Raw genomic sequence first — 27,363 nt, forward strand, 5'->3', positions numbered from 1 at the left:
ACTTAAATTCAGCTCATACTGTGCTTATTTGCATTTATATCTATTATTGATTTTAACTTTTTTCTTTTTTTTTTTCAGCTGCTCCACGCTTATACATTCCTCCACGTTTCCGTGAAGTTGCATGCTTTGAGAAAGGAGAGAATGTCACCTTGAAAATACCTTTCACCGGATATCCCAAACCAAAGATAAAATGGTCTAAAGAAGGGGAAGAGATCGAAAGTGGGTTGCATTATGATGTGAAGGTTGGAGACCGTCATGCTATTCTGACAGTACAAGATGTAACAAATATGGACAATGGGCCATACAGGATAGTTGCAGAAAATGAATTGGGAATTGATTCGGCTATCATTAAAGTTCAAGTGAATGGTACATATCCCTATGCATATGTTGTATTAGTATTAGGGTGAAAAAATATATTACTGATAGACCATTTCACACATTTTCTGTAAATTTTGTTTCACACAGTTAATGTATAATGAATTTTGGAGAAAAATAGTCATTACAATTTATCTTATTCTTGCAGCTTCCACAATTTCTTTCAGTTATGCAATTGAGATTTTCAGAATTCACTATTCTTATTTATAAAATCCAGTGTCATGGTTCGAACATGTATTCAGCATCAAGCAATACAAATACATAGGTCACAACAGGCAAATTGCCCAACGAGGTGGCTGAAAAAAGATGCCCATAAAAAATATGCATGTCAAGTGTAACCAAAATACAGCAAGAGTATATAGCATATATCGTGAAAAAACTAATAATTAATTATATAAACTGCCCATAAGAAAGATTATGGTTGTCTTATCTAAAATAGGATAGTTTTTCAATTTATCCCACTGTGTTTATCATATTTTTTTTAATGTGTCACAATTGTGTTAGAATTCACTACTCCCAGAGGTAAGCTATTCCATTTATTGACAATCCTATTAGAGAAAAACTCCCTGCGACACTACAACCAGGAATTGTTCCTTACTAAATGATACTTGTTGAAGCAGTTGATTGGCAGTGTATTGATAAATAATAGTCCATCCTATTCATCCCATTGAAAATTTTAAACACTTCGATCATATTCTCCCCGACACCTGCATTCTTTCAATGTGAACACATTCGAGAAATCAAGTCTCTCTTCATAGCTCAAGCCTTGTGTGCCAACAATGGCACGGGTAGCTCTTCTCTGCACCCCTAACCAAATCTATATCTCTCTGTAGGTGTGGTCTCCAAAACCTTACAGCAGCGGTTCTCAACTGGTGCTCCGCGGCCACTCAAGGATAATAAAATAAATCAATAAATTAAATTTGATACGCAAACAAAAAAAAAGAAAAAAAAGAGGCCTAAAGGGTACCGCCATATATAAATAATATACTAAAAAGTGCTCCTCCAGTTAAATAGAGCTCCGTCTTAGAAATTATACACTAAAAATGGCTCCACGAGTTAGAATAGGTTGAGAACCGCTGCCTTACAGCATGATCTAATCAAAGATGGACTAAGCCCCGGAAAAGCAGAACAATGAGTTTAGGAGAACACAAAGAAACCCTTTTAAGAATGAAATTGAGCATTCTATTCTATTTTCTGACCACTGCTGGACAATGTTCAGGAAACCTAAGTCACTCGTCAATGAGAATTCCTGAATCAATGATCCTTGTTGCATCTGGAATAGTAATACCGTTCAATTTGTGAGTGAAACGTGGATTGTTTGAACCGAAATGAGCGACCATACACTTGTCAACATTAAAGGCCATGCTGCATTCATTAGCCCATGTCTCAATCATATCCAAGTTTGTCTGAAGCATCTCCTTGTTGCTTGGATTCCCGACCACCCTCATTAGAATTCAATTTTTAAGTGTTTGTGTTTTTAGCTGACGTGATGTATAGTTTTCGTCTTTTGACGTTTCGTTCACACGGGTGGTAAACATTTTCAAGAATTACGTAACAGTGGGCAAAAGGCTACTACTTACGCCTTCTCCCTGCTTGAGTCGCACTTCTTTGTCAGGATTGGTCCGTTGAGCCCGATTTTCTCCATTGGTCGAAGTTGTTCATAGGGGCTCTGAATAATGTTTGGGTTTCTCAATCTCATCATTTTTAAGATGGGAAACCAAGCGCTGTTGATATCTTCATCCTCTCTTCTTTTTTGTTGAAGCAGTTCTTGTACTTCTGAATCTCGATTGAGATAGAGATTCAGAAGCACAGTTCATTCCTTGTGGATGTCAACCCACAAGGAATAAACTGTTATGTGGTTTGTAATTGGAGGAGGGGAAAAAAGTTCTATTTCTACTTATTAGGTCAGCAAGGCCATCTCAAAGGCTTTGTTTTCATTGTGTTTGGCATTTACTATCATACTGATATAATCTTTCACCATGGGGGGGGGGGGGAGAGGCTATCAGACTAAGATATACAGTTCAGCATCCAGTCTGAATGATAGGATAAAAACAACCATGCCCAGCTACATGACCCCCCCCCCCCCCCCACAAGGGTGGGGGCTCAGGACGATTTTTACCATTTTTTTTATGCAATGAATTTATTACTTTGGGGCCCCCGTGAAACATCTGACAAGGCAGCCCGCCAACGATCCCTGCTGCAGGATGGGGGGGGGGGGTTATGCTTAGCTGATACTCCAACTTAGAACTGCAGGACTGAATAAAAATTACTCTATAAGCAGGGTGACTTAATAACCAGCAGGCCTTAATTTGTTAATTATGCCTGGTGGAGAAACTGATGTTTTAGGGTGTGTGAGTGTGTTAAAAGGAGTACATGTTATACTGAGATCTGACTGTACATGCTTTAGGTCCTTGACAGTTAAAATAAATATGCCACTCTAATGTTTAAAATAAACTTTTATTTCTTTAAAAGAAAAACCATTAAAATCCCAGCATGTTGCATATTCAGCGAGTTGACTACAATGTTCATTTGCCTTGTATTGCTATATGTATGCTGGCTTGTTTTCTCTAGATTTTGCAGGTAATAACTAATTTGAGGTTTCGTCGCTGATAGTGTGAATCTACAGTGAAGTTTATGTTTATAAAAAATGTGCCTCATGGCCATTTAATAACTGTATAAATTTTTTTTTTGTATTGCTACCCTATCTATTTTCTTCTTTTGAAAAATGTGTTTGTTATATTTCTTTTCATCCAGATAAGCCAGATCCACCTAGGTTCCCTGTTATTGAAAGCATATGTGATGATTTTGTGACCATTTCTTGGAAGCCTCCTCTTTGGGATGGTGGCAGTCATGTCAGCAACTACCTCTTAGAAAAACAGGAATGTCCTATGACAAGTTGGATTCGATGTGGAAACACAAGGTTTGTTTCTGGAGTTATGGTTAATTAAAAACTTGGATCTCTATACTAGTATCAACACTTAAATAGCTTGAAAAATCATCTACAGTGATACCCCAACTTACATCAGTAATTCGTTCCAAGACTGATGACATCAGTCTAAGAAGACATGCAGAGGTATAATTTTCCATCCCTCCTTAGGAGGAGAAGAGAGATAAATCAGTATCATACTAGAGATATCCTTAGTATTGTGTTATGTCAAAAGACTTCAAGATTTTTCAAAAGGAATCTAATTGAAAAAAATTGTAGGATAAGACAACGTAAATGCGAGATGATATAAGTTAGGATTTTACTGCACTTATTTTACAGCTTGTGCTTGATTCATTTTCAATCAAAATTTTCTTTTAATTTATAGGTTTACATACCATACTATCAATGGTTTAAATCCTGGGAAAGATTATGTTTTCAGAATATTTGCTGAAAATGTGTACGGCAGAAGTGACCCAAGTGAACCAACGCAACTTGTAACAACTAAATGTAAGTTCAAATGATATCAAGTTGTAATCAGTCAAAATGAAAAAAAAAAATGGGTTTACAATGTATAATTTTTTATAATTTCATGAGATCAAAACTCCAGATTTTTTTCACATTAAAATTTCTTTTAATTTACGTTTTACTAATAGCAAAAGAAAAAGAAGCTGCAAGAAGGAAGCATCTTATGTGTAAGTACTTTTCAGTCATTGAATATTTTCTTTATTTAGAATTAAAATTACTTTACATAAACGCATAATGCCATAAAATGTAATAAATGGCTGATGCATGAAAATCACCTGCTATAGAAAGCCCCCTTTTTCATTTTTGAGATTGTTTTGATGGTATCCTTTACTTATTTATTACAGTAGAACAACGATTATCCGAACATCAATTTTCCGACCAATTCGGTCAACCAAACATCTTTTCAACCTAACTTATTTTCAGTTTTCTATAGTCAATGATGCTAAACGCAGTTGGTATTTTCTTGGAATTTGTATCCTCTAATCTCCCAACTCAATAGCCTCGTTCTATTGTACAATAATCTACTTCAAAACACTTGTACATACTGTACCTGTGAGCTATAGATGTAAACAATGGCGGATCCAGGTGCAGTGTTTGTAGTTATAAACGATTGACAAGCAAGCAAACACCTGAATAGGAGCAGATTTAGCTGTCATCTTTTTTTCTCATCTACGAATTCATCTTAATCCTGTGGGTGTGCCTTAATGAAAGGGAGGCGAGGGTCTTTTTGACAACAAAACAGTTATTATCAGGGTTTTGTCGGGGGAGGGGGGGATTATCATTCCTTGCTTGCTTAAAAACAGATTTTTTCAATCTTTCTTTAGCTTTAGTAGTGTCAACACTTTTCGTCTTTCTCAAGTGCAGAATGGCAAAAAACGAAAACGCGTTGTTTTAAACATAAAAAAAAAAGTGGAAATTGTGAAAAGACTGAAAGCAGGTGATGGACTTGCAGCTAATACGGACTAGGTGTGGCAACCATCAGTGATTAAAAAACCAATTGCGATAAAATAGAAAATTTTGCAACCAGTTTGAAAACAGCAGATGGACTAAAGTCTACAAAGTTTTTTTTAGGAAGTTATGCCCATATTTTTTCATGGTTTTAATGCAACCAATGAAGAAGATCAAAATCTTCCCGATTCGAAAGCATGCTTAGATATGCTTCAGGAGCTCCCTGTATTCTAGTCCTGTCATGAAGAGAATGTGTCTTAGTGGTTGAAAATTGGTTGTAATGATCCGGGATATCATTTTTTTGGATGACGGAGAAATAATTACGAAAGTGAATGATCAAGTTTATCAGGATGACTGTGAAAGTGATAAAGATGAACGAACGGCAGATGTAATAACACACAGTGAGGCAGAACAGCATTTCACAAAATGTCTTGCGTGGTTAGAATCGCGGCCTAACGCTGACCCGTTTCAATTTTTAATGTTGAAACTATTATGGATGAGATTGAAAAATGTTGTATAAGCAAGTTGAAGCAATTAAAGATAGATTCATTTTTTGAATTTGTTGATGGCATTATGTATCATGCACATATGTATTTGTTTTACCATTTTATTTTTTCCTTTACAATTTTTTCTTTTATGATACACTGCTTTTTTTTCATTTACTTTTCAGAATAAGGTGGTTAAATTTAATTATTTTAAGGTTTTTGTTGCTGAACTTCAATTTATTCCTTTGCGTTATCGAATTAGTTTCGAAATCGATTTTCTGAATTTTTCTCTTTTCTGAGCACTCTTCGGTTCTGATGTGTTCAGATAATCGATGTTCTACTGTATATCATATTTAACAATTTACTGATACAGTAATGAAACCTATTTACTCTGAAAAGTAATAAAATAGGTGTAAACTGAAGGGAAACATTTCATTCACATAGTATAGTGGTATTCACAATATAGTGGTAGCTATAACTATAGTTTCACTACTTTCTTTACTAGTGGATGCTCAAGGCAGACGAGTGAGAGGTAAACCAGAAGGAAAAATAAGGAATTATGATCAATTTGGTAAGCTATTTTATTTTAAATCATCAACAGAATTATGTTGACATATCTTGATTTTTGATGACAAGTTTATAATTTTTTTTCTCAGTTTGGATACAGCAAGTGCGAACAGTCATCTGTTATTTGCATATTTTTTGTCATCTTGTATGATCTATAAGCATTGAAATGCATGTGTCTGTTTTTTATTTACTTCCAAATACTTTTTTTATGCAAATGGGTGAACACATTTTTTTTCTATGGGGCATGTGTGTGCCAAGTTTTAAGTAAATGAATTTCCCTAATTAATGACTAAGCACGTCTATCTTTCATTAAAAAATGTATTTTACACACATATACAATACCAAGAGTAGCAGCATAACCACCATTATCAATTTATCAATTGTGTATTTATTACTAGCTTAACAGTATCTGAAATCGCATTTTCGAAAATATTTTATCACATATGATGCTGATCAATTCACATTATTTTATAAAGAGATAAAATGTTTATAAATTCTCACATACATAACTTTGAGTTATGATTTTCGATAAAGTAATTGTCAACAAAAACCAGCTACATCTGTTGATGAATCTTCAAGTAATGATATTACATTCAATTTTATTACCCCATGTCTGTAAATAAAATAAATACAATGGAAACCTGTTTGAAATGGAACATCAAGAGGCCAAGGTAGTTTTCCATTCATGAAAGTGCACATATCAAAGCACTCAAGGACGTAGCGAGAGGGGTGGACTTGGGGGTCTGGTCCCCCCTGAAATGTGAGAAAATGACTGAAAAAAGGGAAAAAGATGACCAAGTCTATTGTTCTATCACTTTGGTTCCCCCCCCTCCCCGAACAAAATTTCTGGCTACGCCCTTGAAAGCACTTATCATTAACTCTTTCAGCGGCAATGAGGAGATGTATTGCCTCCATAAAAGCCTCTTATTTTAGTTTTGATAAGCCCAGATATTTTGTGAAGTTGATTTCTCGACCCAGAATGAAATGCAGAGTACGAAGAGGAATGTTTTTTTTCTCAGCCTACAATACACCTAGGAAAGAGATTTTCTTGATATTATGTTGAGGAAAACTTCAGAAAAAATTATTGTTTCCTACAGGGCCGCAGCTCTAATAACAAAAATTTACTCAGTCACTTAGGGCAAGTATTCATTTTGATGCCCCCAAATCATAATTTTGAATGGATAAAGTGTGAACTTGGTGCTCTTTTGACATGAAAACATCTTTAAAATCAATGCCGGATGTGGGGAGGAAATCGTGTCCAAATGAGCTACAATATTTATTGAACTAATTTCAAACTTCAATAACTCCATCAAAAATAGACATAGCACAGCATTGCCATCTTATGCTCATTTTAAAGAACAAAGATAAAAGTTTGTGCTTGTAGAATTTTGATATTTATGGCAGTCTGACATCAGGAACTGTTCATGTGCAAAGTAAACCAACGATTTTCAAGTTTTCGAATTTGACATGTGTCTATAAATAGGATCATATCTCAGAAACTACTTTGCCAGTTCTAATGAACCAAGTGTTATTTTAAAGAGGGGTCTATGTTTTATAACTAATTTTGAGGTTTGAGTTTGTATAGCTTAAACACTTAAAAAGATACAGGGCTGTAAATTTAAAAATGTGTGAACATTTGTGTTCACACACACAAAACGTGTGTCAGACACTTCCTTGCCTATCCCTAGCAGCAACCCTGGTCTCCTCAGGGAGTTAAACCCAGGTCTTCTTGCAAATAGTACTAAATAATATTTGTATAATGACCATAAGTTTGTCTACTTAGAAGCTTGTCTGTAAATTTTTTGACAAAGTTATCTAGTTCTATCTTAAATTTTATCTGATGCCACTTTTAGAAATTTATTTTTTGAAGCTTTGTATCTTTTAAATGTTTATTCATATGATATTTTAAACTTTTTTTTCAGTATCAAATGTGTTTGATAAATTTGTGGCTCAGCCTGTTGATATCAAGACCTCAAATGTTTATGATAAATATGACATACTTGAAGAAATAGGAGTGTAAGTATTACTAATTTGTTAATTTTTTAAAATTTCCCCTAAAAGCCTTACTCAACATTATAATTTCCATATTTCTCTCTTTTTTTTTAAGTATGGCTGAAATAAATGTCTCATTAATTTCAGGGGTGCCTTTGGTGTAGTGCATCGTTGTAGGGAACGAAAGACTGGCAACATTTATGCTGCAAAATTCCTTCCTGTATCCCATCCTTTAGAGAAATCACTCATAAGGAAGGAAATAGATGTCATGAACCATTTACACCATCCAAAACTTGTGAGGTTACACGATGCTTTTGAAGATGATGATGAGATGGTTCTCATTTATGAATTGTAAGTATGATGAAGAGTGCCTTTGTTGAAACATGTAAACTTGATTATTATATCATTGCAGCCCCACCCCAAACGCTTCATAGTGTATAATCTGTATTATACACAAGGGTAAATCTGGGCAAAAACTCAGTAGCACCTCCCTCGAACTGCTAAAAGCGGGTACTCGATTCAGGGGTTTGCCCACCCCGCCCTACCAGTGCTCTACTGGCAGGATTTGCAGTGTCCGGTTTACTAAATTCTCCCATATACCTTAGAGAGTGTGTCAGGGTGCATCCTATGGTCCTATCATTCTATTGTCTCTCATGTGTATTGAATATTTAATAATTTGAAATTTAGGTTATGCTCTTTGTTGTTATAAATTTTTATTTTGATATGCTCGTTCTTTTCCTCACCAATAAGCATTTGATAGTCTCATTTCATAAAGCATTATTACATTGTACATTTTATCTTTCAGTATGGCTGGTGGGGAGTTGTTTGAAAAAATAACGGATGATAATTATGTTATGTCTGAATCAGAAGTCATTAATTATATGAGGCAGATTTGTGAAGGCATCAAACACATGCATGAGAAGAATATCATCCATTTAGACTTGAAGGTATAATTTTTTGCTATGCTTCACACCAAATTACTTATGCTTGAATAATGCTATGCTTGAATAATTATATTCTTATATCTTATATTGTTATTATACAATTCTTTATTCATTGTATCTAAATTTTTTTGCTAAATTTGATGTTGACAAAGAACATTTTGAATTTCTTTTAATGTGTTGAATTGCATTACTATCATTTTTTATAAAATTATTTATATTAAATCGTGACTTATATGGTTGTAAAAGCAAATTATGACATTTCACATTCTATTTCATTCATGTTTTTTTTTCATAAAGGAAAGAACTATCCCCATCCCTGAATCTGTTCTCCAGGGAAAATCCATAATCACAACTTTTAAAAATTCGAAGTCTCAGTTTATTTTGATATGTGGTTTTATTTATCATTGGCATGCATATTAGCATGATTATATATAATAAAAAATCAATAACTAAAATTCTTCTATTTCAGCCTGAGAACATCATGTGCCAGACTAAAGCTGGAACAGACATAAAGCTCATAGATTTTGGTTTGGCAACAAAATTGGATCCAAACGAAGTGGTGAAAATCTCGACAGGAACAGCTGAGTTTGCAGCACCAGAAATTGTAGATAGAGAGCCTGTTGGGTTTTATACAGATATGTGGGCAGCTGGTGTCCTTGCATATGTCTTGTTAGTATTTCATTTATCATGAATATTTTAGCTCTAATGAAACAAATAGCTTCAATTTTATTGATTGTATGAAATAATGACAATACTTTTATTGATCTGCTTTTTCATATTAATAAATATACATTGTTAAATAATTGTATGGAAGGTAGGTGGAAAAAAAAAGTAAACAAAAGCTTCATCTTTGGCATTAATTGTTGCTTGGTTTTTCTGAAGTGCTAGTAATTTTGTATTGGCTTGCTCAGATTTTTTTAGTTATATGAAGTGTTTTTTAGAGATATTAAAGGAAAGCATATGTAATTTTTTTTTGTAAAAATATGACGAAGTTCACAATGGTTCTGCTTATAATTTATACATTGAGGGTACAAAACAGTAGATTGAGAAATTTTTTTCTCTTACTTTTCAGGCTCAGTGGGCTCTCTCCATTCGCTGGTGACAATGATGTTGAGACATTAAAAAATGTCAGAGCATGTGATTGGGAATTTGATGATGATGCTTTCGCTAATGTATCTAAGGAAGGAAAGGATTTCATACGTCGGTTACTTGTTCGAAATAAAGAGTAAGTTTTTCATAAGAAACTTTTTTTGTGTGTGACTTCAGTTTTCAGTATCAGAGATTGGCAACCATGTTTATTTGGCAAGCTACTTAATGACTTTTCTGCTCATCAAAGCTCAACTCTAATATATGGTAGAAGCCTTCTTCCATTTTGTTTTTCTATAATTTCTAAATCTACCCAAAATCATTCTTTATTTCTTTGGCTTTCATGAGATTACATCAGCCTTTTGAAAGTACATCTGAAAATAGCTTTAAAAATTTAAGCTTTCATATATTTTTGTTGTAACAATTTCCAGAGAAAAATATTCAGGACAGAGAGCCCTGTGATCAACTAGAATAGGGCTAGCAATTTGATGGTCAATCACCTATACTCTTGTTCTGTATAATTCATCCTTTGGATCTATAAGATCAAGGCCACCCTTAACCATATGCAGGGCTCGGTGCGTCTCAACAATGTTTGTGCACCAAAAACATTTAAGACTCCCTTTGCCACGATTTTATATATTTTGAACGCAGAAGGGGAATAGGCATCCACTGTTTTAGAATATTTTTAGCCACCTCATTGTTCAATTTGCCTGTTGTGGCCTTTGCATTTGTATATACAGGAATGTGGAGAGAAATATCCATAAAAAAATGTTAAGCATAAAAATGTAAATTAATGCAAAAATTTATGAAAATTAAGCACTGAACGTAATTTTAAACTAATGAGGAAAACAAGTCCTGAAACTAATAAAAATTTTAGAATTGTTCAATCAAAAATTATTGAAAGAAATAATTCCAGCATCAATGAAAATTCAGAATTAATGAAAGAAATAATGCCAGAGTGGATGAAAATTCAGAATTAATGAAAGAAATAATGCCAGAGTGGATGGAAATTCAGAATTAATGAAAGAAACAATCCGAGAATCGTTGAAAAATCAGAATCTATGAAAGAAATAATTTCAGAATTGTTAAAAATTCAAAATTAACGGGGCAAAAACTCCAGAATTGATGAAAACTCAGAACTAAATAGAGAAATAATTCCAAAATTAATGAAAGAAGTAATTCCTGAATTGATGAAAGAAGTAATTCCTCAATTGATGAAAGAAGTAATTCCTCAATTGATGAAAGAAGTAATTCCTCAATTGATGAAAGAAGTAATTCCTCAATTGATGAAAGAAGTAATTCCTCAATTGATGAAAGAAGTAATTCCTCAATTGATGAAAATTCAGAATTAATGACAGAAATAATTCCTCAATTGATGAAAATTCAGAATTAATGAAAGAAGTAATTCCTCAATTGATGAAAATTCAGAATTGATGAAAGAAGTAATTCCTCAATTGATGAAAATTCAGAATTAATGAAAGAAGTAATTCCTCAATTGATGAAAATTCAGAATTGATGAAAGAAGTAATTCCTCAATTGATGAAAATTCAGAATTAATGAAAGAAGTAATTCCTCAATTGATGAAAATTCAGAATTAATGAAAGAAGTAATTCCTCAATTGATGAAAATTCAGAATTAATGCAAGAAAAAATTAAGAAATGGAAAATTTAGAAATTGGTGAAAGCTTCCAATAATTTACTGCAGCTGCTGTGTGAGGGCCTTCACAAAGAGCGGGGCCTGTTGGGACCATACCTGTTGCACACCCCTAAAGGCGGCTCTGTATAAGAATCATTCTTGCTTAGTAACATTATTAACAGTTTATGTTTTTTTGAGTAGAGGAATCATTTGGGAGCTTTTCTTTTTCTTAAAAAGAAAAGCTCCCAAAAAAAAATTACAATTGAGAAAAAAAAACAGAGATGTGTTTTTTTTTTCTCAATTGTAAATTTTTTTTTTTGAATCATGATTGTGTGTGTTTTGCAATTCTTAACTTTCAAGGGAAAAAATTTATATTTTTAGCAACTCATGATATTTACCACATACAGTGAAACATCTCATACTTGGAATGACCAAAATAATTCAAAGACATTTGGGCTAAGGGAGTGTACATGAAGTTAGAAACTAAAGAAATATACAAAATAATTTCTGAGAGATAATTTTGTTGCATCTATCCACACAACCTTGATATAAATAAAACAATCAAATTTATACAATGTTTAGCCTTATTTCAGCTTGTTTAAAATTCTACGGAAATATTTACTTGCATCCAAAACATTTTAAGTCAGGAATGAGTTCAACCCTTCCCAATTTACTTAGATAGAGAAGGTTCCACGTTCCATTCCTACTGTTTGACAAAAGAAAAAATACTTTCATTTCCAGTTGATAAGTCACAGCTTAGAATGTCTTGAAAATACATTTTTGATGCCTGTGGCACATATATATTTTTTTCATTGCTTTCTTCCTGAAATAAAAAAGATTTGCCTTATTAGAATTTTTTTTACTATTGTGTGACTATTAATCAACATGTGATCAAACATATGGCCAAGGGATTGACAGCTATTAAATTATCTTGTAAATGCAGTTGAATCTCATTATAACAAACTCCAAGAGACTGAAGAAATTACTTCGTTATAAAGGAATTTCTGATTTTTACCATGCATAAAAAAAAAGAAAAATTTTTGTTTCGGAATTTGATTCTGAAGGAAAAAAATATTTTACATTCTAGATAATAAAAAGAATGAAGTTGAATTTTAAAAATAAAACAAAGCAACAAAAATCAATTAAGGATTGAAGTTTTTTGCATATGGTTTACTTAATTAACATTTTAAAGGCAAGTAATTTGTAATTATTGATTTTTTTATGCAAGTATTGGGGAAGCCAAGGAAAACAAATTTCTCTAAAGTATACGCATGCTCAAACAAATGGTCTGGAAGGATCTGGTAAATATCTTTTTAGAGTTCCAAACTAGAGCTAAGGCTTCAGATGCTGTAGGTACCAAAGCATACTTGAGTGGAAGCTCTTCTTCGTCACTGCTGTCTGCAAGCGATTGTTCATCGTTTTCTTGTATCGTATGAACAATATTGTTGTCCGTTAACAGTTTTGGAATGAAGGCATCATCATCATCATCATCAGAGGGAAGAAATCGCCCAGCATCCATTCTGAACAAACGTTTGTTTTGCGATGTGTTCCCACAAAGGCTGCAAATCAGTGGATGCACTTTCATCAGCTTTTTTTAGTGTTTCCTAGAATTCTGCTGAAATTAAATGTGCTTTTTTGCACCCATTACAAATGACTTTTTGAGCGATATCCTTTCAGGCTTCAGCTATCATATCCATAGCTTGCTTGATGTCAGGCCTCACTATGATTTCTTTATTATCAAGCTGATGAATACATCTCATCAGTTGCATATAGTACTTTCCTTTTACCACCTTAATTATGCATCGGTCAAATGGTTGCAAAACAGACGTGCAATTAGGAGACATGTATTTGGTGCAAATGCACTCTGATTTTGAAGATTCAATGTGTGCCATGCAATTGCCGATAAGAAGCAGGTTTTATTTCTATTTTTTTGCTTCATTTTTCCATAAAACTTAAGTAGCCTCTCATTAAAAATTCTTATCATCCAAGCCCGTAATCTTGATTTGTAATTACGAGGCAGTGATTTCATGTTCTTCAGGCGCAAGGATTCACAAATTTTCCAATTACCATAACTTTTCTTTTTTCGATTCCGTTCATGCTTCAACGAAACAAAGCAGTTAAGGGGGGGCTTGGAGTTTTTGCCACCAGTGCACTTGCCTTTTTTAAATGTTAAAGTTTTGTTAGGTACAGTTGGGAAAAGATTCCAGCCTTGTCTGCATTGAATACATCGGAAGGATCATGACTTTGGCTATTTCACCAGCTTTCCATTCATTTACATTTTTCATACCAACTGAATTTGCTTCCTTGCAAATCTGTTTTGCTACCACACCATACATACCATTCTTTGAAACAATTCAGTCAGCTGACTCTTGCTTAAAAGTTTTTGCATCAAAAAGAGGTGCAAATTCCAAAACCTTTTCTCCTATGAGTGGAGCGGTAACTGGCACATTTCGGGAATGAATATCCTGAAACAAGGTAAAGACAGCTGCATACACATCTTGTAAATTCGAAAGTCAGTCTTTTTCCTAGGAGATCCAATAACTACTGTTTGAATTTGCAATTTCAATTTTGTCTGATTTTTTCAAAAACATTGAAAGAGTAGATGGAGATTGATTCTTTTGTTTTTCGGACACTTGTTTTTGAGTTCGTTATAACAAATTTTTCATTCGTTTTACCGGATTTGCACAATACATTGTTGTTATGTATATTGATTCGAAGGATTTAAAAAGTTTTCATTACAAGATTTTTGCTATAATGGTATTCATTATAACGGGATCCAAATGTACTGTATGCTAGATCACTAGTCCTCTATAGTCGCTATCTTCATTGGGGGCGAATATATTATCAGCAATTTAATATGTTGAGCAGCAGACAGATCCTTGGTTAAAATTAATATAGGATATTAAGCTGATGAAAAGGAGCTCTTGAAGAAAGCTTGAATAGAAAGATTTTTTTTCATTTTTTTTTTCAAAAGCCATGCAATTAAAAATTCATATATGAGATTGCTTGCTAATGGTTCTAGACTATCCAATACACTGGAGACCACAGAAAAGAATTAAATTCTTTTTTAACCCATAATTATAAATACATTGTTAATCAAGGGTAATTTCAAACTTATTAGTAGAGCCTGAATTATATGCAAATGCATATGTGCATATGTGCATATGCATTTGCATATTTTGCCCTTTTCCAGTATTAATGCATATAAATGCATAAAATCAAAAAATTTTCAGAATAAGTGCATATTTATGAAGGTTTATTGATGCTTAATAACTTTTTCATAGTTTTTCGAATGAATATTGCTAAAATATTTTCATAACAAGGGTTTTTTTCTCGCACAGGTGTGATTGTTTTTTTTCCAAATATCAACTGTTTCATTGTAACTCTATTTCTAGAGATAATGTCAAAAATGATCAATTCTTTTAGAAATAGCCTCAAAATTCTTTTTTACTATTATTTTGTTACTGAACAGCCACAACTAACTAGGAATTAAAAATGCTTAAATAAAAAATATTTAGAAGTTTAATATGTAGTATAATGCATATGTGGGGATATTTTTTTTTGTAAATGAAATATGCACTAACAAATAGAAAATATGCATTTTAAAAACATATCTGCTTTTTTTTTGCATAGTGATTTTTTAATGCATATTTTCTCATTTTTGGTACATATTTTAGAATTTAATTTTTTTTAGGATTTTTCAAATATAAACACAAAGGCCATAACAGAGCAGAGAAGAGCTACGTGTGCCCTTGTTGGCACACAGGGCTTGAGTTATGAAGAGATACTTCATTTTTTGAATATGTTTACATTGGATGAACGTAGGTGTCGAGGAGATATGATCGAAGTGTTCAAAATTTTCAATGGGATGGATAGGATGGACCATGAACTTTTAGTACACCGCCAAGCGACTGCTTTTACAAGGGGACACCAGTATCGATTGGTGAGGGACAATGCAAGGTTATGGTGTCGCAGGGAATTTTTCTCTAATAGGGTTGTTAATAAATGGAATAGCTTACCCCCGGAGGTAGTAAATTGTAACACAATTGACACATTTAAAAAGAAATACGATAAACATGTTGGGATAAATCGAGAAGCTATCCATACTTAGAATAAGATAACCATAAATACATTTTATGGGCATTGTATAATATTTTATCATGTGTATATATTGTTTATAATTTGTGTTAATTGCATTTTTAATTGGGTTGCTGTTTTTTTTTTTTTTTAATATATGACATCCATATTTTTATGGGCATCTTTTTATCAGCCACCTCGTTGGGCATTTTGCCTGTTGTGGCGTTGTATTTGTATTTGTATAACAGGCAAATTGCCTAACAAGCTGGCAGGGCCGTCTTAAGAGTATCATGGGTCCTTGGGCCAAGTGGTTTTTCGGAAGCTCTAACTGGCAAATCCTAAAAAATTTCAACTGGATCTCATTTTTGTGAAGCCCCTCTTCTCTTGCAGGCCCTTGGGCCGTGCCCGGCTGGGCCCATGCGTTAAGACGGCACTGCAAGGTGGCTGAAAAAAGACACCCATAAAAGATATGGATGTATGGAAAGATAGTGTATATTTTGGCATTTTTAAGTGCATATTTGCATATTTTTAAGTGCATATTTGCATATTTTTAAGTGCATATTTGCATATTTTTAAGTGCATATTTGCATATTTTTAAGTGCATATTTGCATATTTTTAAGTGCATATTTGCATATTTTTAAGTGCATATTTGCATATTTTTAAGTGCATATTTGCATATTTTTAAGTGCATATTTGCATATTTTTAAGTGCATATTTGCATATTTTTAAGTGCATATTTGCATATTTTTAAGTGCATATTTGCATATTTTTAAGTGCATATTTGCATATTTTTAGAGCATGTTTTGCCACTTTTTAAGTGCATGTAATCCGGGTTCTACTCATTAGGGTAAATAAAGAATAATGATAGGTATTCAGAGTAAATTTAGGAGGTTTTTAAGCATACCATAATTGATTAGTATAATGAACTATAATATGAGCAATAAACATAATGATGAATAATTATTGATCATTATGCTTATTGCTCATGCTTCAAAAAAAGGTGAATTTTTGTACATCCTGATTTCTATTAATTAAGCCTTATAATGAAATTATAGAGATTGTCTTGAAAATGTTATTTTTTTGTTGTATTAATTTTATTCCAAAGCTTGTGAATTTTGTAGTTTTTGAAAACAAATTGGAAAAAATTCACTTTTCTTCGAAAATATTTTTACTATGAAATTTTCTCCTGTTGTGGCATTACACATCAGAATTATTCATCTTTTAGGAATTACAGTCAAACTCATGTACCTGTGTATAAACAATATACTTAGCTTTAACATCTGAATATTTTCAGAAGGTTTCATCAGTTTACATAGATTTTGATAAAAATATGTCATAAATTGTTTTTGAATCTTTTTTTTTTTAATCATTAATCTGTCTTTTCTCCCCTTTCATTAGTAAACGCATGACTGCACATGAATGTCTTGAACATCCATGGCTTAAGGTGAGTCATCTATCAAATGTTTTCATTGAAAATTCTAAATGAAACTTATTTTATAAATGATTATAAGATTATATTTCTCAGATTAGATTCAATTCATTAAATGTGGAAGCTACAGACACATACAAATGAAATAATGTATTATTAAGCAATTATAAGATGTATTACTCGTATTTCATGTTTCACATCCTTAGTATATTTGATTGCTATATGCTTGAGAATCCTTTAAAATAATTTACTCTGAATTTCAAGTTCAGTGTTTTTAAAGTGAAAACTTTCTCTTGATACAAATTCAGGCATTGCCTTTCTTAAACACAGTTTAATAAGATATTTTTCTTGTTATTAAAAAAAAAAAGATATACAATGTAGAATATCAGCAGCTGTGAAAAGCATTTTAAATAAATATATTTCTCTCTTTTTTGAAGCTCTTAACTGCAAATAACTTATTAATTTAATTTAATAATTGATTTTATTAACTCTATTTAGTTTGAATATGCTCTTAATTGTTACTTTAGGTTACAATTTGCATTAAATTATTAGCATAATATTGCAGCCTATAAAAAATTATCACATTGATTGATGTTTTTGAAACACTGCTAATTTTTTTTTTTAATTTCAGGGCGATCTCAGCCATGACACATCAATTCGCATTCCAAATAGACGTTATGTTAAATTCAGGGACAGTATACGAGACAGATATGTGAGTAATTTTTTCTTTTGCTAACTATTTGTCTATTTCATTTCATATTAGAATTTTAAAATATTATATAATTTGTTTAACTTTTCTTCATCTATCAATGTCAGGGTGAATCATGGAACAACTGTTTGCTTCCTTTTGGTCACATTGCTAATTACAGTTCATTGAGGAAGTTGCAGCAGGAGAAATACAAAATTCAAGACTTTTACTTTGGTAAGTTCGGTTACCATCACACAGTATTACATTGAAGAACAGCATGAATTAATGGACAGCATTTCTTTCCACCCTTTATACAGTTATTTTCCAAATTTTCTCCGATTTTTGAATTTAAACATCTCAGCAAATATTACAGTTGAAAACACTGGATTTTTTTTTCTGGGCTCATAAAAGACAACGAAACAACTTTCTAATTGGAAGTTAGAGTATGGGGGGAATGTATAAAAGATTTTTGTTTTTCAATACACTGTACTTTCACACTCAAAACTGGTACAAGGTGATTTCTGAACACATTTTGAGCATTTTTTAATTTGGAACCATACTTCTGCGACGAAAAATTGATGAAATAAAGGCCAAACTAGGACTTACAGAACACTCTCATATTAATATATTGACTTTCAATGACTGCTACACTATTAAAATCTGATGATAATATTTACAAAATTATATTAATGAAATTGTATTAATTTCAGATCGGCTGCAGGCAGCCCCAAGATTTGTAATCAGGCCTCAGAGTACTTTCTGCTATGAGGGACAAAGCGCCAAATTTTATTGCAGAGTAATTGCTGCTGCACCTCCCACTGTATCATGGTAAGTAGTCTGTTCAAAAAAAGTGTAAAAATTGGTTATTGGTTTAACAAATTGTTGACAGGAGATGCAAATCAAGATTTTCCATTTCTTCAGCACAAAAGATGCAAAATGCAAATCACTGTTGAACATTATGAACGTGAATTTTCTGCTTGGAACATAACAGCTTCCTATACCTATCAAAATAATATTACGACAGATACAGGAAACTGGCCAAGTGAGGAGATATCAATGTTTCAGGAAAGGAAAATTCATCTCTGCCCTCTCAGGGACTCGAATCCCAGTCTCTCGTTTGCCGGACTCTGCCAACTAAGCTATGAAGACAGATAGAACGTCCTCCCCTTGGAGCGTATGTATCAAGGGAAGGTGCATAACTTTAAATGACTATATGAAGCGTGCCTTTTGCATCTTTGATGCTTTATTTATCACTGATTTTGTCTTTTGCAGGTTCAGGGATAGTGGAGAGCTAAGGCAGAGTGTGAAATATATGAAGAGGTATGAACAGAATGACTATTACTTTGTCATCAATCGTTGCAAGTGTGATGACAGAGGAGAATACATTATAAAGGCGGAGAATCATTATGGATCAAGGGAGGAGCCTGTGTTCCTGAATGTGCACTGTAAGAATTTTATGAGTATTGGTTTTTTCGATGTGTAACTTTGGACATGCAATTCTATATAACCAACAATTAACTGAACAACAACCCATAATTTCCTACTTTGATTCCTGCTTGTCAGTTGAATGAGTAGTTTTCATTTGTCCGACCGAAACAACTATATTCAAACTGACATTTTAAATATGAAATAATTTTCGTCTCTATTCATCTTTTTTTGCTGAAATAATAGTGTAGGATGGTAATCATTAATAATTAGAATAAAATATCAACCTCATTGCTGAAAGAATCACTACAAATTTGAATTTTTTTCCTACCTCGGTTCCTAATGCACAGGGCAATAAGGAGGTGAACTAAACACTGTGCCGTTTTTACTCATTTTCTCGGGCTCTCAGATTTTTTTAGTAGTGCTATGTGAAGTAGAATGGGCAACTCAACTCAACACTCAAGTTGAGGCCACTCGAGTTCAATTTGAGTATCCCCATGTGAGGAGGCCTTAAAATGCATGGAGAATTTGAACAAAATGATGCAATGACTTTGTTGTAAGTTAGGGTTCTTCAACCTATCAGACACGGCGGGCGAAATTGAAACTGCCCAAGAAGCCCATGGGCCAACCATGGGCAGATATACGGGGGGAGGGCATGGGGGCAATGTCCCCACCCCAGCGTCAAAGAAAAAGCCAACTGATCTAATGTATTTGTGTATATACGAATTGACATCATCATCATCATCATCATGGCCCCCCAGCAATCATCCCCCCCCCCCGCCCAGACTTTCAAGTCTATTTCCGCCTATGGGAGATAGACACAACTCATGTAATTTAGGGACATCTTAATAAATGGGACCAATGCTGCCCCGAGTTAAATGGGGACAAATTGAATGATTCATAGTGAGAATATGGGAAGTTTATTTTTTTGCGAGTATTATGGCAAGTTTGCAAAAAGTTTTCATACGGTACATATGGTAAAAATCTTGATTCTGTGCAGAAAGAAATGGGTCTGCACATGCGAAAAAAGATTGGAGAGAATTTTGCAGGTTTTCATGAAAAAAAAAAAAAAAATCTAGGTGAATTTGTTTTTTTCAAAACAAATTGGCAATGTCCACAATATAATAATGTTTTATTATACTTATCCAAAGATTAAATAATCCTTTTTCCTTCTGGTAGATGTGATGCCAAACATGAAAGAATATATAAAAAAAATAATTTTTGGTGCTCTCAGAATCTCATATAGAAAATTTCAAGTGTTAATGTAGTACAAATTTTTTAGTTACCTTGTTGGGATTTGTCTAGCCCTGTGTTGGTGTATGGCATCACCATGTTATTTGATTGGAACTGAGTAATAGAAAAAACGATGAAATATTGAAGGATGTATGCTGCCAAAGGCATATGCAGGATTTTCTCAATGAAAGGAGGGGTTAAATTTATTTTCCCTCCTGGGGGGGGGGGCTTTTTCCTGCAAAATAACACTATAATCTTAACTCAGAGGGTTATAATTCTTCCCGTCCCCGCTCATATGCCAATATATTTAACATATTCTGGGGACTCAACTTCTTCAACTCTTCTTCTAACTAAAACGAAAAAAATATTTTAGACTAATACTGTGGAATTTACTTTTTTGTGGTAAACCAACTGTTAGTAATCTCTGTATTTCAAGCATTTTTTTGCATGTTCAGGGACTGAAGAAATATGTTTTTGTCGCTATTGTATTATATGTATGTTTTGCAGTGAAATTCTTTAATTTCTTTTGCTCTGCTTATTCAAATCTTCAATGCATGATCAAAGAATACAAAAATATTTCACGGTCTATTAATTTTTACATTTATCTCATCAAATCCATGAGAATAAATATGCTAGTATCTGAAATTTGCAATAAACCAAGATTTATGTTAGAAAAACAAAAATAAAGCTAGAAACCACCTAAATAAAATAAAAACCACCCAAGTTTCGTAAAGCAGTTCATAAAACAGAAAAGATCCAAAATACAGGCAAAACAAGGTTCAAATCAGCCAGTTCAATCAATTCTTTTGAGTCCAGATTTTTAAGAATTTTTCAAAATATGTGACTTCAATTTCCCACCACAACAGAGAATATGGGTATTCCCAGCATGCTGGTCTCCCTCACTGTTTTCCTGCATGCTAGCTAATGTAGGGAAATACTGTAACTAACTATGATTTTATTCAATTTACATCTTTTCACAGGCCATTATGCATCTCAGCTTGAGGAATTGGGAATAGGAATGTTCTTACACATATACGCACACTTAAAAAAAAAATTCTCCCTGCATGAAAAATTTTCTGTGAGTGACTCAATGTCTGTTATGTCTGCATAATTTAACTAGTTTTAATGAAAATGCATTTGTCTCTTTCCAGCTGTTCCTATTGACATTCCAAAAATTCAGTTGGATGAACCAGTCAGGTAAATTAAGATTGACTCAATACTTCAAAAATTAACTTAGTTCATGAAAACTCATATATTACTCATTAATATTGTGTAAAATTTTTCAAATGATATGTCACAGGGTTTATTAATAATTTCTCTATTTGTTTCACAAAAACACTTTCAATAATTAACTTAAATTTTATTTATAACTCTTTTTATTTTAGTTATGGTAGCTTATATTCCATGTATTTTTATTATAAAAGCTCTTATTTGCATTATAGACATTAATTCTATGCGAAAAACACTAGCACACACTCAGTTTTATTTAAGGATTAATTTTCCTGCAAAAAACAGATTTTGAAACTCTTAGTTTTTCTTCTACTTAACATCTATCTATACAGTCAATGTTTGTTTTTATGAACTCGCCAGAGGTAAAAAATGGTAAAATTGGAAGTTCGTAAATGGGAAATACGTTTAAAGGAACAGCATATTGTTTGGGACCAGAAGATTAGTTCATATAAGTGTGCGGTTTGTAAATTGGTGATTCACAAAATCGAGAGTCCATTGTGTATGATTAATCCAATTTATGAGTTTGATGGTAATTTATGTTTTTTCCCCATATTTTTTATAGGAAGCGGCAAGAACTGGCACCAGTCAAGTTGTGGGAAGAGCCTAAAGATTGTGCACCTTGTTTCACTTTCTTACTGCGACCTCGTGTGATTCAAGTTGGAATTGGAGTAAAACTGTTATGTTGTGTGGGTGGAAAACCACTGCCTGAGGTATGCATGAAATTTGTTCATACTCGTGTATAAGCTGACTTTCCATAACTTGAGGACCACCAAAACTGCAATAAATTGAAAAACCTTGTATATGCTGATTCCCCTCCAAATATCAACACATTTTGTAGGAAAAAATAATTACTATATTTTCATGCAATAAAAGTTATAATGCAAAATGATTCCAGCTTTCTAATCCATTTCTTCTGATTCTGTGAGCTCTACGTAATTCAATGCAGTACAGTACGAAAGCCTGGATAAAAAGCGGAGATAGAGATGTATTCAGAAAGAAAATTCAGATTCCTCTGTGGGGAATTGAACCACCAATCTCTCACTGTCCGGGCGAGTGCTCTAACCATTGAGTTACAGAAGACAGACATTTTCTTTCCTTAGAGCATATGTATCAGTGCTGAACAGGACTGTGCATGACAGCCTCTTAGCTCGTTTTTGCTTTGGTTTTAACATAATCGGTTCTGTGGGCTTGAACATAGCTCCAAAAATCACTCTACTGATTAGTTACGCCATCTAAAGTAGTCCAATGACATCACTGACCTTCAAGATAACCGTGCAAAACTTTGTGTAGTTATATGATTTGGTAAAGTGGGGGTCAATATTTTCTCCTCAAAAACTGGCTCGTATATAAGCTGATCCCCCTCCCTAAATGGAGGGGAAATTTTTTCAATGAAAAAACTTGGCTTATGAAATAGTACACATGGTATAGCGCCCGAGTGTTGCAGTAGTAAGATGCTCGTCTTCCGCAATGAAGGTTACAGCAAGGTCCACGGGTTCGAATCCAAGCATAGAACGTCAGAAGCAAGTTCTTTACCTACTGAGTCTGGGGAAACCACTGATGAATGAAGCTTTCATGATAAGCTTTCATGACCAACCAATTCATTCCCACCCAACTCCCAGGGCTGTCTTAAGAGTATCATGGGCCCCTGGGCCAAGTGGTTTTTTGGAGGCCCTACCTGGTAAATCCTAGAAAATTTCAACTGCATCTCATTTTTGTGAGACTCCTCTTCTCTTGAGGCCCCGGGCCGTGCGTTAAGACGGCACTGCCCACTCCACTGGTTGGAAATTGCAGTATGGCGATGTATGACAGGATTTGGTGTACGGTAAAGCAGTATATATGGTATATACAGGGTGAGCAAAAAGGCCGTCCAAACTTTAAAAATGAATAAAAACCGGAAAAGTAACCGAAATAAAAACCGGTTTGCAGCGTTAGCATAAGACACAGAATTTTTTTTAAGACTGGGATAAAACTGAAAAACAGCCGATAGGTGGGGCTTGTACGAGTGAATTTGGTGTAAATATGCAAATGAGATGGTTATAAGAACTTGCGCTCCTAATCCACAATCAGTTCACCATTTTAAACTGTGTATGTGGACCTGCTGCACTCTGCCATTGCTGGATTTGTGATTCACCTGCAATGTGTTATCCTCTGTGGTGGTGGAACACATACTGCTGTGATAAACGATTTGGAGGTATTCTGTTTGTTATTTGAGTATATTTTCTTTGACTAGAGTACGTCAGCGCCACCTGTTGGCTGTTTTTTAAGTTGTTTTTTCCCTTCTTAAAAAAGTTCCCATGACCTAGCGATGCTAATCCTGCAAACCGTTTTTTATTTCGGTTATTTTTCCGGTTTTTATGAATTTTTAAAGTTTTATGTGTACTTTTTGCCTACCCTGTATTTAGCAGATGATAGGTTTCTTAAATTATGAATTTGTTATTCTATCATGACTTTTAATTACCCTTATAATCTGTCATTGTTTGGTTCAACCTGAAGATGGAATGAACTGTAAATATTTCCTATGATAAGATTTTTCTGAATGCTGAAAAATATTTGGATACATTGCATCAATTATGGGAATTGTGTCAACTTATTTAAAGACTTTGACTTCAAAAACCAAAGTCAACTGTATAGTATATAGTAAACATATGTTTTGTTGTTTTGATATTCATTTAAATCTTATATTTTGTATAGATTCGATGGTTCAAGGATGGTCGTGAAATAGGAAAGCATGTATATGATTTCATTTTCAACGATGGTGTTGCCACTTTAGAGATTCCATCTTGTAACTTGGAAGACTCTGGGACATATGCTTGTAGGGCGTCAAACAGCCTTGGAGAGGATGAAACAAGGTGCATCCTACGAGTTGAAGGTAATGAAGAAAAATCACCAATATTGTAGCACTTTCAATTGCTAAGTTGCTCTATTCCTGCTACTACGACTACTTAACCATGCATGCACCTCATAAACGTTCCTCTGGGGAATTTCTAAGGAACTGGTAGCTCCATTCCTACTGCAGTACAAATTCATGACTACAGTATAGTTCTTTTATTTTCAGATCGCAGAGCACCAAGAACACCATCAACCATGTCACCATCGAGAGTCTTATCTCCTACTAAATATTCGCCATCACCATTCCGGGATACATATTCAAAACCTTATGCATCAACGCCTCAGACCACCTCAGCAAAGAAAGCTCCATCCAGAAGCGTTCCTGACCCGGTTTCATCAACACTGTCTGCTGCTGCATCCAGACTGGCAGCTCCTGAGAATGCAAAGCGAACACAGAAACCTTATGGCAAAAAAGAGAAGGGAGACACTGGTACTATACGGTCGAGGACTGCTACCAAAGAACTACAAAGTAAACAGAATTTCAATTTGTTTAAAGAATGTATGGCAGAAATATAGAGCAAGATATCAGTCCACTTTCTCTCAATTCGAGGCATAAATGTGATCTGATCTCCCCGTTAAAAAAGTCTTGCCGCAGAGAGAACAGGCCTACAAACAGTACAAATATTCAGTCATCACACTTCACTCACTTCACTTCTGAAATATAGATAGCAGCACTGAAAAATCAGACACAACACTAGATACACACTCAGACTGTTAGGTACACACACTTACACTTCTGGTACAAGTCAGTAGGTAGTAAATTGCCTGTGGCAATAGACCTGAGTTGTGCTCAGTTTGAAAGAAAGAAAGAAAGTCCACTTTCTCTTCTGTGATTCTCTCTACCCATATTCACTAATGACTTATTATTAGGGTTACCAGACTTCCTCCCTTTTTATGTCATTTCAAGCATCCTCCTATGTTTTGGAAAGTTTACCCTTTTGTGCTCCTTCCTTCAGGTTTCCATAATTATTTTTCTTTTTTTTTCTGGGGAATTTTTTTTTCACACACATTTACACGCTTCCACCAATCACTATCAATATTTTCAGAATGCAAGAACCCAATTTGCAAGTAGGGCAGCAAATAATATTTTAACCATGGCCCAGCCTGCTCTAGCACAGACATCTTCAATCCGTTGCTTGTGAGTACCCTGAAGTACCCAGAGTGCTCAATGCTCATGCCCAATTTCGTGCTCATGAGCACTTCATCAATGTTCCAATTAAACACCTTAGAGGAATTGCATTTTTTTAAGGAGTGAAATCATTGTTATTTAATGCATTCATTTGTTAAACTTCCCTTAAGTGTGTTCTTCTTTTTGATGATGGGCACAGGCAGTGTTCACGACTGGAAAAAAGTTGAAGACCTCTGCTCTAGCACAAGGGTTGATCGCCCTTGTGCTAGAGCAACCCTTCACTTAGCAGAAAACATATTGCAGACTACTTAAGTAAGTGATCTGTAACAGCACCTCTGGTTTCTTGAGTGCTGTGGCACTGTGCCACAGAATATTTAAGTGGTCTGAAACTATGATACGGGCCACTCAAATAATCTGTAAATGTGCCATGGGTTGCTCGAGCATTCTGTAATGTGCCGTGGCCTACTCAATAAAAGGAATTGCGTTGCAGGTCACCTGAGAGATTTGAAAATGTGCTTCAGGCCCGTTTTAGTTCTCTGTCAAACCAGATGCTATGGCTTCTCTTCAATACTTTGAGCGGAACTGTGCCACAGGTCACTCAAATGATTTGTAAATATAGTGAGGTCACTCAAGTGATCTGAGAATGTGCTGCAGCCTACTTAAATTTAGGTCTCTCCACAGAGAGCAACAGGCCTACAAACAGTACAAATATTCAGTCACTACACATCACTCACTTCACTTCTTAGATATAGATGGCAGAAACTGAAAAATCATACACAACACTAGATATGCACTCAGACTGTTAGGTACACACACTTGCACTTCCGGCACAACTCACTAGGTAGTAAATTGTCTATGGCGATAGACCTGAGTTGTGCTCGGTTTGAAAAAAAAAAAAAAAAAGCCCTACTTAAATGATGTGGAACTGCAACGTGGGTCACTTAAGCAATCTGAAATTGTGTCGTGGGCCATTTAAGTGATTTGGGAATATTCCATGTCCTCCTATATCACTTAATTAGGTTTAGTGTTACATCCCACTCAAGTGATGTGGAACTTTACCGTGGGTCATAAGTAATCTGGAAGTTGCTGCTTAATTGATTTCTACAGATGTAGGTTTGCCATCACAGTCTGCATCGGGTAACTCAGAGGGCCACATTAGGCCTGTGGGTTATGGGTTGAGCATGTATGCTCTCTAGAACAGTGTGTGCCAAAGTGGGCAATATCGTCCACTATAGGCTTTGAGTTTAGTATAGGATCCTATGGGTTGGGGGCGATGAGAAAATGTTTGAGGAACTATACTCTAGAACAGCGGTTCTCAACCGGTGCTCCGTGGAGCCCTTGGGGCTCCTTGTGCACTCTCCAAGGGCTCTGTGGCCACTTGAGGAAAATATGTAAAAACAGTAAAATTAAAAAAATAATAATTGTGAATATTTTTAAATAGTAAAAATAAATCAGTAACTTTGATGAATAATTAAGTAATGGGCCTACGGGGCTCCACCATAGAATTTTTTGCTAAAAAGGGCTCCATGAGTCAAAAAAGGTTGAGAACCGCTGCTCTAGAATAATATGAAAAAGACAGTCCGAAAACAGTTCTTAAAGAAGAAAACTGCAACATCCCTTTTAAGAATACCATTGTTTGTGCTCACCAATATCTAATACAGTGTATTGTGTTCTGGGGGGGGGGGGGTAGGGAGGGGAGTGTTACCTCATCCATTCCAAAACAAAGCAAACCGGATGGAAGCAACAATACTGATTCCTAGTGGCGTCATCTGCTGTGAA

At 34.3% G+C, this 27,363-nt stretch overlaps 1 protein-coding gene across 2 annotated transcripts in view; it reads left to right on the forward strand.

Annotated features, from left to right (window-relative positions):
- The window catches only part of LOC149066849 (twitchin-like), a 303,184-nt gene that overhangs the window by 260,442 nt on the left and 15,379 nt on the right, over positions 1 to 27,363 (forward strand). For both annotated transcript variants that reach the window (XM_089253214.1, XM_089253215.1), the window contains 19 exons: positions 79 to 366; positions 3,130 to 3,295; positions 3,687 to 3,808; positions 3,955 to 3,993; positions 5,765 to 5,830; positions 7,749 to 7,842; positions 7,966 to 8,169; positions 8,624 to 8,765; positions 9,232 to 9,431; positions 9,835 to 9,987; positions 16,960 to 17,005; positions 17,622 to 17,702; positions 17,807 to 17,912; positions 18,389 to 18,506; positions 18,951 to 19,123; positions 21,488 to 21,533; positions 22,129 to 22,276; positions 24,258 to 24,435; positions 24,622 to 24,924. In XM_089253214.1, the coding sequence (XP_089109340.1) occupies positions 79 to 366; positions 3,130 to 3,295; positions 3,687 to 3,808; positions 3,955 to 3,993; positions 5,765 to 5,830; positions 7,749 to 7,842; positions 7,966 to 8,169; positions 8,624 to 8,765; positions 9,232 to 9,431; positions 9,835 to 9,987; positions 16,960 to 17,005; positions 17,622 to 17,702; positions 17,807 to 17,912; positions 18,389 to 18,506; positions 18,951 to 19,123; positions 21,488 to 21,533; positions 22,129 to 22,276; positions 24,258 to 24,435; positions 24,622 to 24,924 (2,673 nt within the window). The remainder of the gene's footprint in view (positions 1 to 78; positions 367 to 3,129; positions 3,296 to 3,686; positions 3,809 to 3,954; positions 3,994 to 5,764; positions 5,831 to 7,748; positions 7,843 to 7,965; positions 8,170 to 8,623; positions 8,766 to 9,231; positions 9,432 to 9,834; positions 9,988 to 16,959; positions 17,006 to 17,621; positions 17,703 to 17,806; positions 17,913 to 18,388; positions 18,507 to 18,950; positions 19,124 to 21,487; positions 21,534 to 22,128; positions 22,277 to 24,257; positions 24,436 to 24,621; positions 24,925 to 27,363) is intronic.

The sequence above is a fragment of the Pholcus phalangioides genome, unplaced genomic scaffold (assembly GCF_987345545.1).
Source record: "Pholcus phalangioides strain wild (caught in Gottingen) unplaced genomic scaffold, Ppha-v1.0 ptg000032l_1, whole genome shotgun sequence".
NCBI classification, from domain to species: Eukaryota; Metazoa; Arthropoda; class Arachnida; order Araneae; family Pholcidae; genus Pholcus; species Pholcus phalangioides.